This window comes from Bos grunniens, chromosome 5 (genome assembly GCF_055505025.1).
Source record: "Bos grunniens cultivar Pamir isolate PY7600 chromosome 5, Bosgru_T2T1.0, whole genome shotgun sequence".
Classification (NCBI taxonomy): Eukaryota; Metazoa; Chordata; class Mammalia; order Artiodactyla; family Bovidae; genus Bos; species Bos grunniens.
The window spans coordinates 93,018,795-93,033,069 of record NC_141169.1 but is presented as its reverse complement, the minus strand read 5'-3'; the positions used below and the strand labels follow the sequence as shown (position 1 = coordinate 93,033,069).

The 14,275-nt window shown below is 37.6% G+C and overlaps 2 protein-coding genes across 4 annotated transcripts in view; one reads left to right on the top strand and one right to left on the bottom strand.

Moving 5' to 3' along the window:
* Window positions 1-14,275, top strand: part of PIK3C2G (phosphatidylinositol-4-phosphate 3-kinase catalytic subunit type 2 gamma) — a 651,449-nt gene that overhangs the window by 34,163 nt on the left and 603,011 nt on the right. The gene's annotated exons all lie outside the window — the stretch shown is intronic.
* RERGL (RERG like) lies at window positions 2,429-13,488 on the bottom strand. 3 transcript variants are annotated; one of them, XM_086401896.1, is made up of 7 exons: window positions 13,372-13,488; window positions 13,037-13,115; window positions 12,755-12,822; window positions 11,675-11,731; window positions 8,771-8,844; window positions 6,757-6,905; window positions 2,429-4,016 (listed from the first exon to the last, which is right to left on the bottom strand). In XM_086401896.1, the coding sequence occupies exons 1-7, from the start codon at window positions 13,427-13,429 to the stop codon at window positions 3,734-3,736; spliced, it is 768 nt and encodes a 255-aa protein (XP_086258022.1). In that variant the 5' UTR covers window positions 13,430-13,488; the 3' UTR covers window positions 2,429-3,733. The 3 variants fall into 3 exon arrangements, with proteins under 3 accessions (XP_086258022.1, XP_086258020.1, XP_086258021.1); XM_086401894.1 differs by lacking the exons at window positions 12,755-12,822; window positions 13,037-13,115; XM_086401895.1 differs by lacking the exons at window positions 12,755-12,822; window positions 13,037-13,115 and having other exon boundaries at window positions 13,378-13,488.

Below are 14,275 nucleotides of genomic sequence, written 5' to 3'. Positions count from 1 at the left end.
ACCAGTATAAAAAATGGAGCCTTGCTCTAGATACAGCATTGTTTCTCTGGGGGCTGAGTGAATGGATAAATAGGCTGACAGGTTAAATAGTTGTTGTTCAGTCGCTAAGTCATGTCCAAATCATTGCAACCCCATGGACGCAGCATGCCAGGCTCCTCCATCCCTCACTATTTCCCGGAGTTTGCTCAAATTCATGTCCACTGAGTCGGTGATGCTATCTAACCATTCCATCCTCTACTGCCCCCTTCTCCTCTTGCCTTCAATCTTTCCCAGCATTAGAGTCTTTTCCAATGAGTTGGTTCTTTGCATCATGTGGCCAAAGTATTGGAGCTTCAGCTTCAGCAACAGTTCTTATAATGAATATTCAGGGTTGACTTCCTTTAGGATTGACTGGTGTGATCTCCTTGTAATCCAAGGGACTCTCAAGGTTAAACAGCCTTTGGGTTAAACACTGGCATCCAGATTCTGCTGTCCCAGGATTCTATCATTTGCATTGATACTGACAAGTGGGGTTCAACGGCAGCATCTCTACTGTCAGCTCTGCCCGGTGGAGCACAGTCACTATGATGCTTGTCAAAGCTGTTTGCCTCTTCACCACTCTGTTCCTCACTTCCTTATAGTACAGGAAGTTCCTCTGAATTGTCCCAGAGAACACGATCAGATGGTGGGTTCTTGGGCCCAACCCTTCATAACAACTCAAACTCCCCCATCTTTATGAACATTCTGAACTATTTTGTAACTACCACATACAAGTTTCCTTATTTCCACTTGTATATCATCCAGGTTAGCTTTTTCTACAACAGGAGAGCTAAATGTTGGCTCATGACTCACCATGAGCAAGATCATGTCAATGAGATGGATTCTCTCCTGTGCAGCAAAATAGTTTGTATTACCCTCCTGGACTCCTGTCTACCACCCTCTACTGAAGATCTTTCACATGGTCTCTAGGTTAGTGCACATACATGTTGAATTAAAAAAAAAAAAAAAAGCACAACACGAGAGTTGCGAGTTAAGTTTTATTTGGGGCAAAATGAGGATGGCAACCCAGGAGAAAGCGTTTCAGATAACTCTGAGAACCTGCTCCTAGGAGGTGAGGGAAGGAGCTAGGATATATAGGATTTTCACAACAAAAGACAGGTAGTCATTAGGTGGTACAGTGATAAAAGAATCTGCCTGCCAATGCAGGAGGCTCAGGAGACACAGGTTCCATCCCTAGGTCTTGATGAGCCCCTGGAGGAGGCCATGGCAACTCCAATATTTTTGCATGGGAAGTTCCATGGACAGAGGAGCCTGGTGGGCTACAGTCTATGGGGTCACAAAGAGTTGGGCATGACTCTGAGCACATAGTCCTCAGAAACTTCAAAAGATTACCATTAATTAGAGAAACCAGATATCCCAAGTTAAGGAAGTTAGTACTTTTCTATGTATGGAAACATGCAAGTCTGTGCTCACTGAAATCATTCCTTTCATATGCACCTCAGTTATCTGGGCCATTATCTTGTGTTTTCACAGCCTGGGTTCCCCCACGGCTCCCCGAAGAGCCCTGCAGGGATGGCTGCAGAGAGTGGCTGCTAGATGGCAGGTATTCTTTTCCTTCCTGAGTGTCCTCAGGACTCATCAGCTCATGTTGGATGGCTGCAATCGCTGATGACCGTGACATCCTTGTTTACTGATATGATAGGAAATACTCCATTTCTCAATGTTAACTCTATAGCTCAATATTAGGAGCATTGCATGTACGCCCAGGTGAACGTATCAGAAATCAAACCTTACTTATCAGTGATTTGGCTGAAATCAGGCCTCGACCTGCAACTTGAAATGCAGCAGTCAGCAGGCTCACCAAGGATGGCAGAAGGGGCGCTGCAGTCCAGGAGGTGGACAGATGACTTTGGGGGGGAAATTGTACCCTATGTAATGGTAGAAGGCCCAAAATGTTTTTGTCTCATGTAATACTTATTTCAGGACAATAAGGGCTTCAAGCTTATATATTTATCAACTAGTTTTTACCTTTTCCTTCCCCTATGACATCTAGATTTCCAAATGAACTTAAAAAAAAATGCTAATCTTTTTTTTTTGACACAAATTTTATTTTATTTTATTTTATTTTTATTTTTAAACTTTACATAATTGTATTAGTTTTGCCAAATATCGAAATGAATCCGCCACAGGTATACCCGCGTCCCCCATCCTGAACCCTCCACCCTCCACCCTCCCCTCCCCTCCCTCTGGGTCGTCCCAGTGCACCAGCCCCAAGCATTCAGTACCGTGCATCGAACCTGGACTGGCGACTCATTTCATACATGATGCTAATCTTTTAATCTAAAAAGGATCTTAGCCTCATCAGTTTTTACTCTATGATAATTGCCCTTGTTACTATAGTATACAATAAAGAATTGTAGACTTTTTCATCATCAGGCCGAATATAAACTATGGGTAAGAAACATTTATTTTTTTAATTGGGGGAATATTGTTTTACAGTGTTGTATTGGTTTCTGCCATACAACAATACAAATCAGCCGTAATTATACATATATCACCTCCCTATTGAGATTCCCTCCCCTCCCCTCCCTCTACCGTACCACTCTAGGTCATCACAGAGCACCAGGCTAGGTTCCCTGTGTTATACAACAACTTCTCACCAGCTATCTATTTTACATATGGTAACATATATATGTCAGTGCTAATTTTTCCATTCATCTGACTTTATTCTTTCCCCAGAATTTAACTTCTTAAGGCCTTAGCGGTTAAAAAAAAAAAAAAAAACTTGTGTGATCTTAAATAACTCACTGCTTATTATAGATACACTTTCTAAATTAAATCCATGCATTTCTGTTAAATAGATCTTGAATTTTACAAATTGATAAATTAAGCTCTATAATATATTGAAGAAGTGAAGTGAAAGTTGCAGCCATGTCTCTTAGATACCCCATGAACTATACAGTCCATGGAATTCTTCAGGCCAGAATATGGACTGGGTAGCCCTCCACTTCTCCAGGGGATCTTCCCAACCCAGGGATCAAACTGGGTCTCCTGCATTGCAGGCAGATTCTTTACCAGCTGAGCCACCAGGGAAGCCCAAGAATACTGGAGTGGGTAGCCTATGCCTTCTCCAGTGGATCGTCCTGACCCAGGAATCGAACCAGGGTCTCCTGCACTGCAGGTGGATTCTTTACCAGCTGAGCTACCAGGTGAATATAACTATCAGTTCAGTTCAGTTCAGTCGCTCAGTTGTGTCTGACTCTGTGACCCCATGAATCGCAGCACGCCAGGCCTCCCTGTCCATCACCAACTCCCGGAGTTCACTCAGACTCATGTCCATCGAGTTAGTGATGCCATACAGCCATCTCATCCTCTGTCGTCCCCTTCTCCTCCTATATATAACTACATATTTCATCTAAAAGACATATATAAAATATAGGTAAGAGAGCCCTAAAGAATGGTAGTTTAAGAAAATTACATAAGCAGGGTTTATTTGGTAAGGTAAACTGTACAGTAATCCACCATTAAATTATACTAATACTAGTCTGTGTATAGAGAATAGTGTGAAGCAAAATGTATAAGATACAAGCAACCAAAAAGGCAAACTATATATTTGAAAACACAGTTGTGGTTCATGGTCAATTATTTCATATCTCTAAGAGAATGTTTTCGCTGCACACAAAAGGTAAATTTAATTCCCAAACAAATGTTTGAAACTCTCTGATATAATAAATCCCCCAGGATCACATGTCTACTAAACAGATTTCCTTCTCTTTCCAAATACATTATTGATCAGCTTGGCCATGGATTTAGATCCACTGTATCTTCTCTTCTCTTTGAGTTTGAAGTTTGTCAGGATGTCCCTGATAATTCTGATAAACATCATTTCCACCTCCAGAGATTGCTCTGCTGCAGACAGTTCACAGAATTGGCACCGGTTATCCAATGCCAGTTTGTGCCCTTCTTCCCAGCCAACCTCTCGCACATGACAGAGATCTTGCTTGTTACCCACCAAAAGCACTGCTGACTCCACAGGTCTGAAATACAGATACACAATTCTTTGGTAAGACTGCTTTAACAACTCTTTTTTTATATATTAAGTAGGTTTATATAAAAATGAATTATAGGACCCCCCAAAAAAAAGGAAAAAATATTACGTGTATTATTTATTCGTGTGTATTTGTAGTCATGTGTGTATCCTCATTTACTCATAAAAAGGATTTTAGATTAAATGTAAATGACACAGACCCAACAAAACTCTTAAAGCATAAGATTTGAAGTGGCACAAATCTATTCCTGGAACTATGGCTCTGTTTATTAACAAGACATGAGTGTGACATCATTTTCCATTTTCAGTTCTCTTATATGTTAAAAAACAAAAAAGGTAAAATAGTTCTCATCACCCAGAATGAAGAAGCATGTAGAAAACCTAGCTCAATGCCAGGCTATAATAAAATAATAATAATAATAATAAAAGCATCTTTTATTAAAGATGCTTATTAAGCATTATTTTTCATTTTCTTATCAATTGAAAGAGAAGGACTAGCTACTGCTTCTTTACTAATTAAACAATTTAAATACAGTTTTCTTAAGGAAAAATATTATTCAGTACTCATCACTGTTTGTTCACTGTTAATATTCATTATAACATATTCTAAAGAAAATTTTACCATCTTGTAACTGTGTACAACTTTTCTGATTTATTTAAGAAATATATTTCTTTGTAAGGTAATGTCTTTGGCAAATATCAATACAATCTCTGTGGTTACAGTGCAACATTTCTAAAGCAGGGTTTCATTTGAAGAATACAGTATGGCCACTAGTCCTTAAATGACAAGAAATAGTGCCAAGATATCTACTATAGGTAAGAAATGGGAAAATGAAGTCTTCAACACCATCTCAAGAGATATTGTATAGAAACCACCAAAGTATGTTTTATTCACATGATGGTTTGAGCCATCAAGGAAAAAGCATTGCATGTCTAACACTAGACTCTTGATGATAGTAATAGTACATTATGACATAGTTCATATACTAATAATATCTCTTTATATAGGGCTTCCCTGGTAGCTCAGCTCGTAGAGAATCTGCCTGCCATGCAGGAGATCCCAGTTTGATTTCTGGGTCAGGAAGATGCACTGGAGAAGGGATAGGCTACCCACTCCAGTATTCTTGGGCTTTCCTGGTGGCTCAGACAGTAAAGAATCTTCCTGCAACGTGGGAGACCTAGGTTCGATCCCTGGGTTGGGAGGATCCCCTGTAAAAAGGAATGACTACCCACTATAGTATTCTAGCTTGGAGAATTCCATGGACAGAGGAGCGTGGCAGGCTACAGTCCACGGGGTCACAAAGAGTTGGACACGACGGAGTGACTTTCACACATATAGTTCAGAAAATTATTGTGAAGAATTAATGGGGAAGAATAAATGAAATATTTTGAAGGATAAGTCACAAATATCAGATATAATTTTTTAAATGCCATATTTTCTTTCTATCTATAGATAAGAGATTTGGAAATAGACTCTACTTAAAGATTAAAAATTGGAAATACCCAAGAATTATTTGATCAACACATTAAGAATATTGCCTGAGAATGTCAAATATAAGGATTTTTAAAATATAAATTTTTAATTCTTCTTGCGTGATTCTTTTGATAATGAAGAATAACAAAGTAATTTTAATTACTTACCCTTACCACAGTTATGGTGCTTAAACATAAAATATTTAACACCCAAAACAATGGAGTTCCCTCAAAATCAGTAATATTATAGGAAATCAGAGCCCTGAGGTTTCTTAGTAAAATCATATTCTTTTCTCCTACCATGTTTCCATCAGTTCTATAATCAGAAAAAGAAGGTCTAGAAATTAAAGGGTTTACCCAAGGTCAATCAGATATAAACAAGAATTCACATCGAATGACTCCAAGGGAACACCCCTTATCAATTATTATCTGATTATTTCTTGATAATGGGCATTTTAAAAAGATATTAAAATCACAGATATCAATTTTCAGGAATGATATTGTGCTTCCTTGCTTCCCAGATTAGCATGATATTAGAGAAGGGCAAATCTGGCTAAGAGCACAAAGAATCCCTTACACCAGCATGTTGAACAAAAATAACTATTTTAAAGGGAAAGGATAAAGCAATTTTAAAAAAAGGAAAACTAAAAATGGGAAATTCATAGGTTTAAACATATATCTACTAATGCAAAAATAGTCTAAGGCATCATTGTTTTCCTGCATAATGACTTTGTCAAGACATTAACAATAGGGCATTGTAGATTAGCTCTTTATTTTAGGAGGTGAAATGGAGAAAAATGTAGTCTCATACTTAGAATTTGTAATGGTTTGATTATTCAGTCTATTTTGCTTTGTAGACTGAAAATACCAATGACTAGGAATTGAATGCCAAACGTAATATATCTGGATTTATTTAGTATCCTTAACATTTTTGAGGGAATGAAAAAGAAAGGTGGAAAGGGAACTATCTTGTGTAAGGACTATTATTTTGCAAGCGATTGTCATGTTAACAATAGAAGCTGTCTTGTAAAACAGTCATTTATTGGGGCAAGTTAACTGTTGATGTCTTTCAGGATATAAAGTATTCTCATCTTACTCCTTTTACTACATGTGTAACTCCTGTGGAATGGAAGGTGGCTTGTTCAGGGCTGTTAAATTTTGTAATTGGAAACCTGTATTAAATTCTTCCTAATGATGCTTACAGCTCTATGATGATTTACTAAAAAGAAAGTAGAGAGGAATGAAAAATACCTCACCTTTTACAATGACTTGTCTGTGGCTCCCGAATTCTGTAGATTAATGCTTTTGCAAATGCAAAGGAAGACCTGTCACTGATGTCATACACAATAACAAACCCATCTGCCCAATGCAGCTCACTTGTGAGGGAAAATTTTGCTTTCTGTGGCTGAAAATAAATCAAACACATTGAAAGTGGTAGGATTGGACCTCTGTATTTTACATGACAGACAGCTAATTAATGGAGACCCATTTTACCTGGAAGAGAATTCAGTAAGCAAATACTGCTATTTTCTAAAATGCAGTTTCTTTGTATCACACTTTTTCTTTTATCAAAAGTGATCAAATTTTTTTAAAAAATAAAGAACTATAATAAAGTTATATCTATTTCATTTGATAACTTTTTCTCTAAAAAAAACTTCTCTTTTTCTGAAAATTTGATGAGCCCTAATAATTGCCTTTAACACCATATCCACACAGGAGACAGTATCTTCTATATTAGTGAACAGAATATGTATTGATTTTTTAGTAACAGATTTAAATCAGTAAAGCAACAATAGTGATTAAGGTTTAGCAAAAAAGATTTGAAGGATGTTTGCCATACCCAACAAAATCTATCCCACAGGGGATAGAGATGTTTTGAAATATTGAACAGCTAGCCACCCTTCTCTTACTTATATAATTATATTTAAACTTTTAAAATATAAATTTATTTATTTTAATTGGAGGTTAATTACTTTACAATATTGTATTGGTTTTGCCATACATCAACATGAATCCGCCACAGGTATACACGTGTTCCCCATCCTGAACCCCCTTCCCACCTCCCTCCCCGTACCATCCCTCTGGGTCGTCCCAGTGCACCAGCCCCAAGAATCCAGTATCATGCATCGAACCTGGACTGGCGATTCGTTTCATATATGATATTATACATGTTTCAATGCCATTCTCCCAAATCATCCCACCCTCTCCCTCTCCCACAGAGTCCAAAAGACTGTTCTATACATCTGTGTCTCTTTTGCTGTCTCGCATACAGGGTTATCCTTACCATCTTTCTAACAATAACCCTGTATACGAGACAGTAAAAGAGACACTGACGTATAGAACAGTCTTTTGGACTCTGTGGGAGAGGGAGAGGGTCGGATGATTTGGGAGAATGGCATTGAAACATGTATAATATCATATATGAAATGAGTCGCCAGTCCAGGTTTGATGCACGATACTGGATGTTTGGGGCTGGTGCACTGGGATGACCCAGAGGGATGGTACGGAAAGGGAGGAGGGAGAAGGGTTCAGGATGGGGAACATGTGTATACCTGTGGTGGATTCATGTTGATGTATGGCAAAACCAATACAATATTGTAAAGTTAAAAAATAAAATAAAATAAATTAAAAAATAAATTCCATATATATGCATTAGTATGCTGTATTGGTGTTTGAATAAAGGGGTTTGTACTCAAAATCCTTCTTACTTTGGTTTTATTGACAGTGGTTTAGTTATCTGGTGGCTCAGACAGTAAAGCGTCTTGCTTACAATGCGGGAGACCTGGGTTTGATCCCTGGGTCAGGAAGATACTCTGGAGACGGAAATGGCAACCCATTCCAGTACTCTTGCCTGGAAAACCCCATGGACGGAGGAGCCTGGTAGGCTACATTCCGTGGGATCGCAAAGAGTCGGACACGACTGAGCTACTTCACTTTCACTTTCTTTAGTTATCAACAAATGCAACTTAGCAAACATATAAACTGAATTAATAAGCATTAAACTATTAGTATTTTGACAGCTACATTGTGACCTGATACAAATATATTATGAAAGCATAATAATATTGCTATTTTAAAGATATCTGTAACATAATTTTGTCATAACTTTACAGAGAAGCTAGATAATATAACACTAAAATAATTTCTTAAGTTTTTAATAATTAAAATTGAGAAGTAACTTCAATATTAAGGCTAGCAACTGCACACTTACCCTTATCCTATCTTCTTCAAATCATGATTGAAAATATAAAAGTATTTTGGTTTACTTACCTGAGAACAAGGGTCATATATTTCTAGATTCAACTGCTTCCCTTCCAAACACAAATGTTTGTTATAGATAGATTCTGCAAAATATACATATACTCATTATCAGTATGGAAATACTCCAGAATTTTAAAACATGGATTTATATTTGGATCAGCCAAATATAAATATAGCCCTATAAAGTCAACCAGTCATATTTTAGTTTTAGTAGCTTTTCTTTATTGATAGTGGTCAAAAAAAAACATGTATTTGCTATATTTGCTCATATATATATTTCTTAAAAATGAATTTCACCACTGTACCTATTCACTGACATGTTTTTGTGCCTATATATTAGTCTGTTCATTACCATAGCCTCTAGAAGAGTAACTGCCACATGACAGGTGTCCAATAAATATTTCTTGAATGAATGAAAGACTTCATTTCTGTAACTGTCCCTCCAGTGTTTTCATACAAGACCTAACTTATCTCCAGAATTGCAGACTGATACATTTGCCAACTGACACATGACCCATTCTGGCAAACACTCCATAACCCTTGGTAGAAAGATGTAGCTGACATTTGGGAAAGCCAGCTTCAGGGGGTTAGGGATGACATTTATTTTATGTAATTCAATTAATTAATTAATTGTTGGTTGTGCTGGGTCTTTGTTGCTGTAGGAGCTTTTCTCTAGTCGTGCATGGGCTTCTTACTGCAGTGGTTTCTCTCGTTGGGAAGCACAGGCTTTAGGGTGCTCAGACTTCAGTAACTGCAGCATGTGGCCTCGGTAGCTGCGGCTCCCGGGCTCGAGAGCACAGGTTCAACAGTTGTGACACATGGACTTAGTTGTTCTGCAGCATGTGCGATCTTCCTAGACCAGGGATTGAACCTGTGTCTCCTGCATTGACAGGCGGATACTTTACCACTGAGCCACCAGGGAAGCCCAGGGGTACATTCTGAGATCCTTCTAGGCTACACAGAGTGAAATTTGTTACTGTTTAATTAAATCTTAAAATATGTCTTCAGACAGTTTATTCTAAACTTCGTAAGCTTACTACCGTGAGTTATCAGCAGTAAAGAATGTGCCTGCAATGCAGGAGATGCAGACACAGGTTCGATCCCCGAGTGGGGAAGATCCCCTGGAAGAGGAAATAGCAACACACTCCAGTATTCTTTCCTGGAGAATCCCATGGACAGAAGAACCTGGTGGGCTACAATCCATGGGTTGCAAAGGAGTCAGATATGACTGAGAGATTAAACAACAGCAACAACCATGAACTATATCATTTCCTCCTGAGACCTTTAAAAATACCTACTCTCAATACTCAAAAACTGCCAGCAGGGGTCACCAGCTCTTAACATTTTAGAATTTTATTATTTCCCCCTGTAGGCCTTCATTTACACATAAGGTCATTTTTTGGCTAATTAATCTTCTTGCTGTGGACCTTTAACTCACTTCATTGTCTTTATAAATGTCTCTAGGTCTTATTTTTCAATAGAGGTGTAATAGCCAGAAATATGCATACTTCATTTGCTTATATAACTATGTTGTATTAAAGATTAAGGTGACATTTACTTTTGTTGTTGCTGTTAATTATTCTTTGTAAATGTGTATTGTTTTATAGTTTTGGAACACTTTCTCATGCCTTACTCTTAGTTTGTGTGTTATCTGGCCCTTTATGACTGAAGTTGTTGACCTGAGAAATGAAACAATAAGAGTTTCTCTTTCTATATATTTTTTCTTTCTATAATCAGAGCTTGCCCTAAAACACTCACAGCATCATATGAACTAAAATACTATGTTGGCTACATGCAGGCAGCAACACAATGCAATACTTCAAAGTTGTTTTCTAAAATACTCTAATAATGCTACCTCATAAATGAATGCTAAAGATTTTTGTTGTTGTTTATTTCTCATGAAAAACACTTGCAATTGTAACTTCTTACTCTAAGTATAATGGAATGAAAAAAAAAATCCCTTTCTCCCAATTCTATTTCTTAAAATCTTCATTCCTATTAAAAAAACAAAAAACCTTTCCCCACCATGCCTTCAATCAGGTAAGTATTAGTAGCATTATATAGATTAATTTTTGAGCCAAAAATATATTCAAACTTCTGGCAAAATTCCCCACTTTTTATTAATTCCCCACTGTGGCATTTCCCATATGTCATGCTAATTTTGATAAAAATAACAAAATTATGGTAGAGTTAGTGAAATGATCCTAAGATTATATCAAGGTGCCCTGGCACCTGTTTTAGAATTTCTCTGAAACTTACAACCTACATAATTATGATATGATCTTTAGTCAAAGCATAATTTTCCTGTTATTTTCACATGGTCCTTTGAAAATAAGCATTTATTAAATAAATGCTTTAAATAAAATAAGCATTTATTTTGTAGTTACTTGTGCTTTTATAATTAGTCTTTATCTCTCAGCAGATGTTGCTTTAATTTTAAAATTGCTTCACAGTTTAACAAAACCCCCACACTCACATGCTCTGCAATGGTTGGTGCAGATGGGTGGGACCCAGGTTTAAGGTTTTTCTAGTTCTAGACTGAAATCAACTGGATTTCTAATGTATCTCAGTTAACATAAAACTGGATAAATTTTATCATGAAAGAATATTTAGTTAAAGTACTTATTTGGGCTTTTAAAATCAGAGTCCATGAATTAAACAAGTTGCTTAAAAGTGCAAAAATAGAAGATTCTATGAAAATGCTTCTCTTATGTTGTTAATTTGAAGAAGAAAATGGAACCCACTCCAGTATTCTTGCCTTGAAAATCCCAAAAACAGAGAAGCCTGATGGCCTACATACAGTCCATAGGGTTGCAAACAGTCAGATAAGTCTTAGCAACTGAGCACACACACACTGATGTTAATTGATGATGCTGAAGTTTTAAAGTGAAAAAGTCTAAAGTAGTGACTTACCAAAATTAGAAGCATATTCTCCAATGAAGCGCTTGGTAAGAAACCTTACTATAAGGGCTGCAAAACAAAACAAGCTGAATTTAAGGTCTTATCAGTTTTAAGACACAGGTAACAACTTAGCTACCTTGGTGGCTCAGACAGTAATGAATCCTCCTGCAATGTGGGAGACCTAGGTTCAATCCCCGGGTTGGGAAGATCCCCTCGAGGAGGAAATGGCAACCCAATCCAGTATTCTTGCCTGGAGAATCCCATGGACAGAGGAGCCTGGCAGGCTACATTCCACGGGGTTGCAGAGTCAGGGCTGAGCAACTAAGCACAGCACACATGTATGTACGTAAAATTTTATCTCTTGGCTTAAAAATTACTAAGTATTAATGAAGACCTTGAAGTTTTACTAAATTCTGGTCTAAATAATAATCAGTAAGATTAGCAATCATAAAACCGTAAAAATTAGGAGGCTAGAAAGAAAGTGATCTTACTGTGGTGCCCACTCAATTCACTGTGTAAGTAATTCACTAAGGCAAACACACATAAGAAACCTCAGCTTTGCAACAGAGACAGATTTCTTATTAAATCTGAGATGCAAGAACCATGATATCTTTTTATTTCATCAAATTAATTGTGGCTCCAAGGTGCCACATGTTTGTAATAGTGGCCAGGACAGTATCACACCTTTGCGAATGTTTAAGGAAACAGGGACTTCAAAATCCAAGAAACGGAGGATCGCCCTCTAGTGTTGGTTAATCTTACTGCAGCTCCTGGGTCTGGCCAGTTAGGATTCACCAGGCTCAGGTGGCTCTATTGGCAGCATCCTTACTACCACCATGTAACAAAGACAAACGCGTAGCTTCCAAGGTCATGGGCACCGTGTCGCTCAGTTCCCAGGCATTTAAAAAGCCATGTCCTCATCTCCCTTCAAAGTGTTTTCTTTTTCTTTTTCCTCCTCTGAAACTTGGCTTATGTATACCTACGGCTGATTCATCTTGATATTTGGCAGAAAACAAAATTCTGCAAAGCAATTAACCTTCAATTAAAAATAAATTTTTTAAAAAGTTAAAAATAATCCACAGGTCTTCACACATTTCTCTCCACAGTTAGTCTCAGGGCAGTGGAATCTTTTCAAGACCACTGCTTGGCCACTGAGGCTTCTCAGGTGGTGCTATCAGTGAAGAACCTGCCTGCTAATGCAGGCAGACACAAAAGATGTGGGTTCATCCCCTGGGTCAGGAAGATGCCCTGGAGGAGGGCATGGCAACTTACTCCTGTACTCTTGAATGGAGAATTCCATGGACAGAGGAGCCAGGAGGGCTACAGTCCCTAGGGTCGCAGACAGTCTGATAAGACTGAAGCGACTTAGCACACACGCATGCAGGTGTGGGGGCAGGTGTGACAGAGTGAGAAGTATGTGGGATCATGATGGAGGGATTTCCTGTTGGCCCTACTTATTTTAAACATCAGTAGAACAAGATACAAATTAATACTTCAAACAGATGTGTTCTTCAACCTGTATATACATTTTATAAATACAAAGTTAATTGCATTGCTTGCTTATAAAATGAAAACTCCTACTGAGAAATAATATATAGTTATATCAGTCTATAAATTATAATATGTTTATATATATATATATATAAAATGTCAATATATTTCTCACTCTTTATGTATTCTACACCAGAAAAAAAAAAAAAAAAAAACACATTTACCAGATTTTCCTGTTCCTTCACCTCCCAAAACAGTAAGCTTCACATCATTCATCTTGCTTTCCTCCTCCTTCTTGGTCTGTCCTGTTTTTTGCGGTTATCCTGAGTTGAGCCAAGCATGTGTTTTCCAACATCCTTTTTATTATTGCTACTCTAATTCCCCTAAGGCCAACTCCACCCCATACTCCTACCATCCAATAATAACTTTAAAAATATTTTCAATTAGGTTTGAACATGTCTCTTAAAAAAAAAAAATAAGTGGACTTACTATTTAGATACACAAATATTTAGCCAGTAGTTAAGAGCTTAACGGAAGCTTAGCTCCTCATATTCAACTTTCATGTACCTAAAGTATCTACCTTCTCCTAGAACCTAGAAAAATGATCTTTCTTCATGAAGAAAGTTTTTAGAGGATGGGTAAACATTCCTGTAAATTTCCTATAACTGGATTAGTTTTGCTTTTTTCCTATTAATAGCTGAGGCTACATTTTCTTGGAATTTTCTTTCCTGTGAAAGACAAAGTGAGATGTGCCTGTGTGCTAAGTTGCATCAGTTGTGTCCGACTCTTTTCGACCCTATAGACTGTAGCTTGCCAGCCTCCTCTGTCCATGGGAATTTCCAGGCAAGAATACTGGAGTGGGTTGCCATGCCCTCTTCCACCAGCTCTTTCTGACCCAGGGATCAAGCTCACATATCTTATACCTCTTGCATTGGCAGGCAGGTTCTTTACTACTAGTGCCACCTGGAAAGCCCTTATGTAATACTTTATAATTAGGAAAAAGACATTTAAAAAAAGAACATTTGGAAGGGCTGTTCTGATATAATTCACTCCTGCTATGAAATAAAAGGGTAAACCTGATATGCACAATTACCACTCTGTTACCCTTTTTTTTTGTCAATG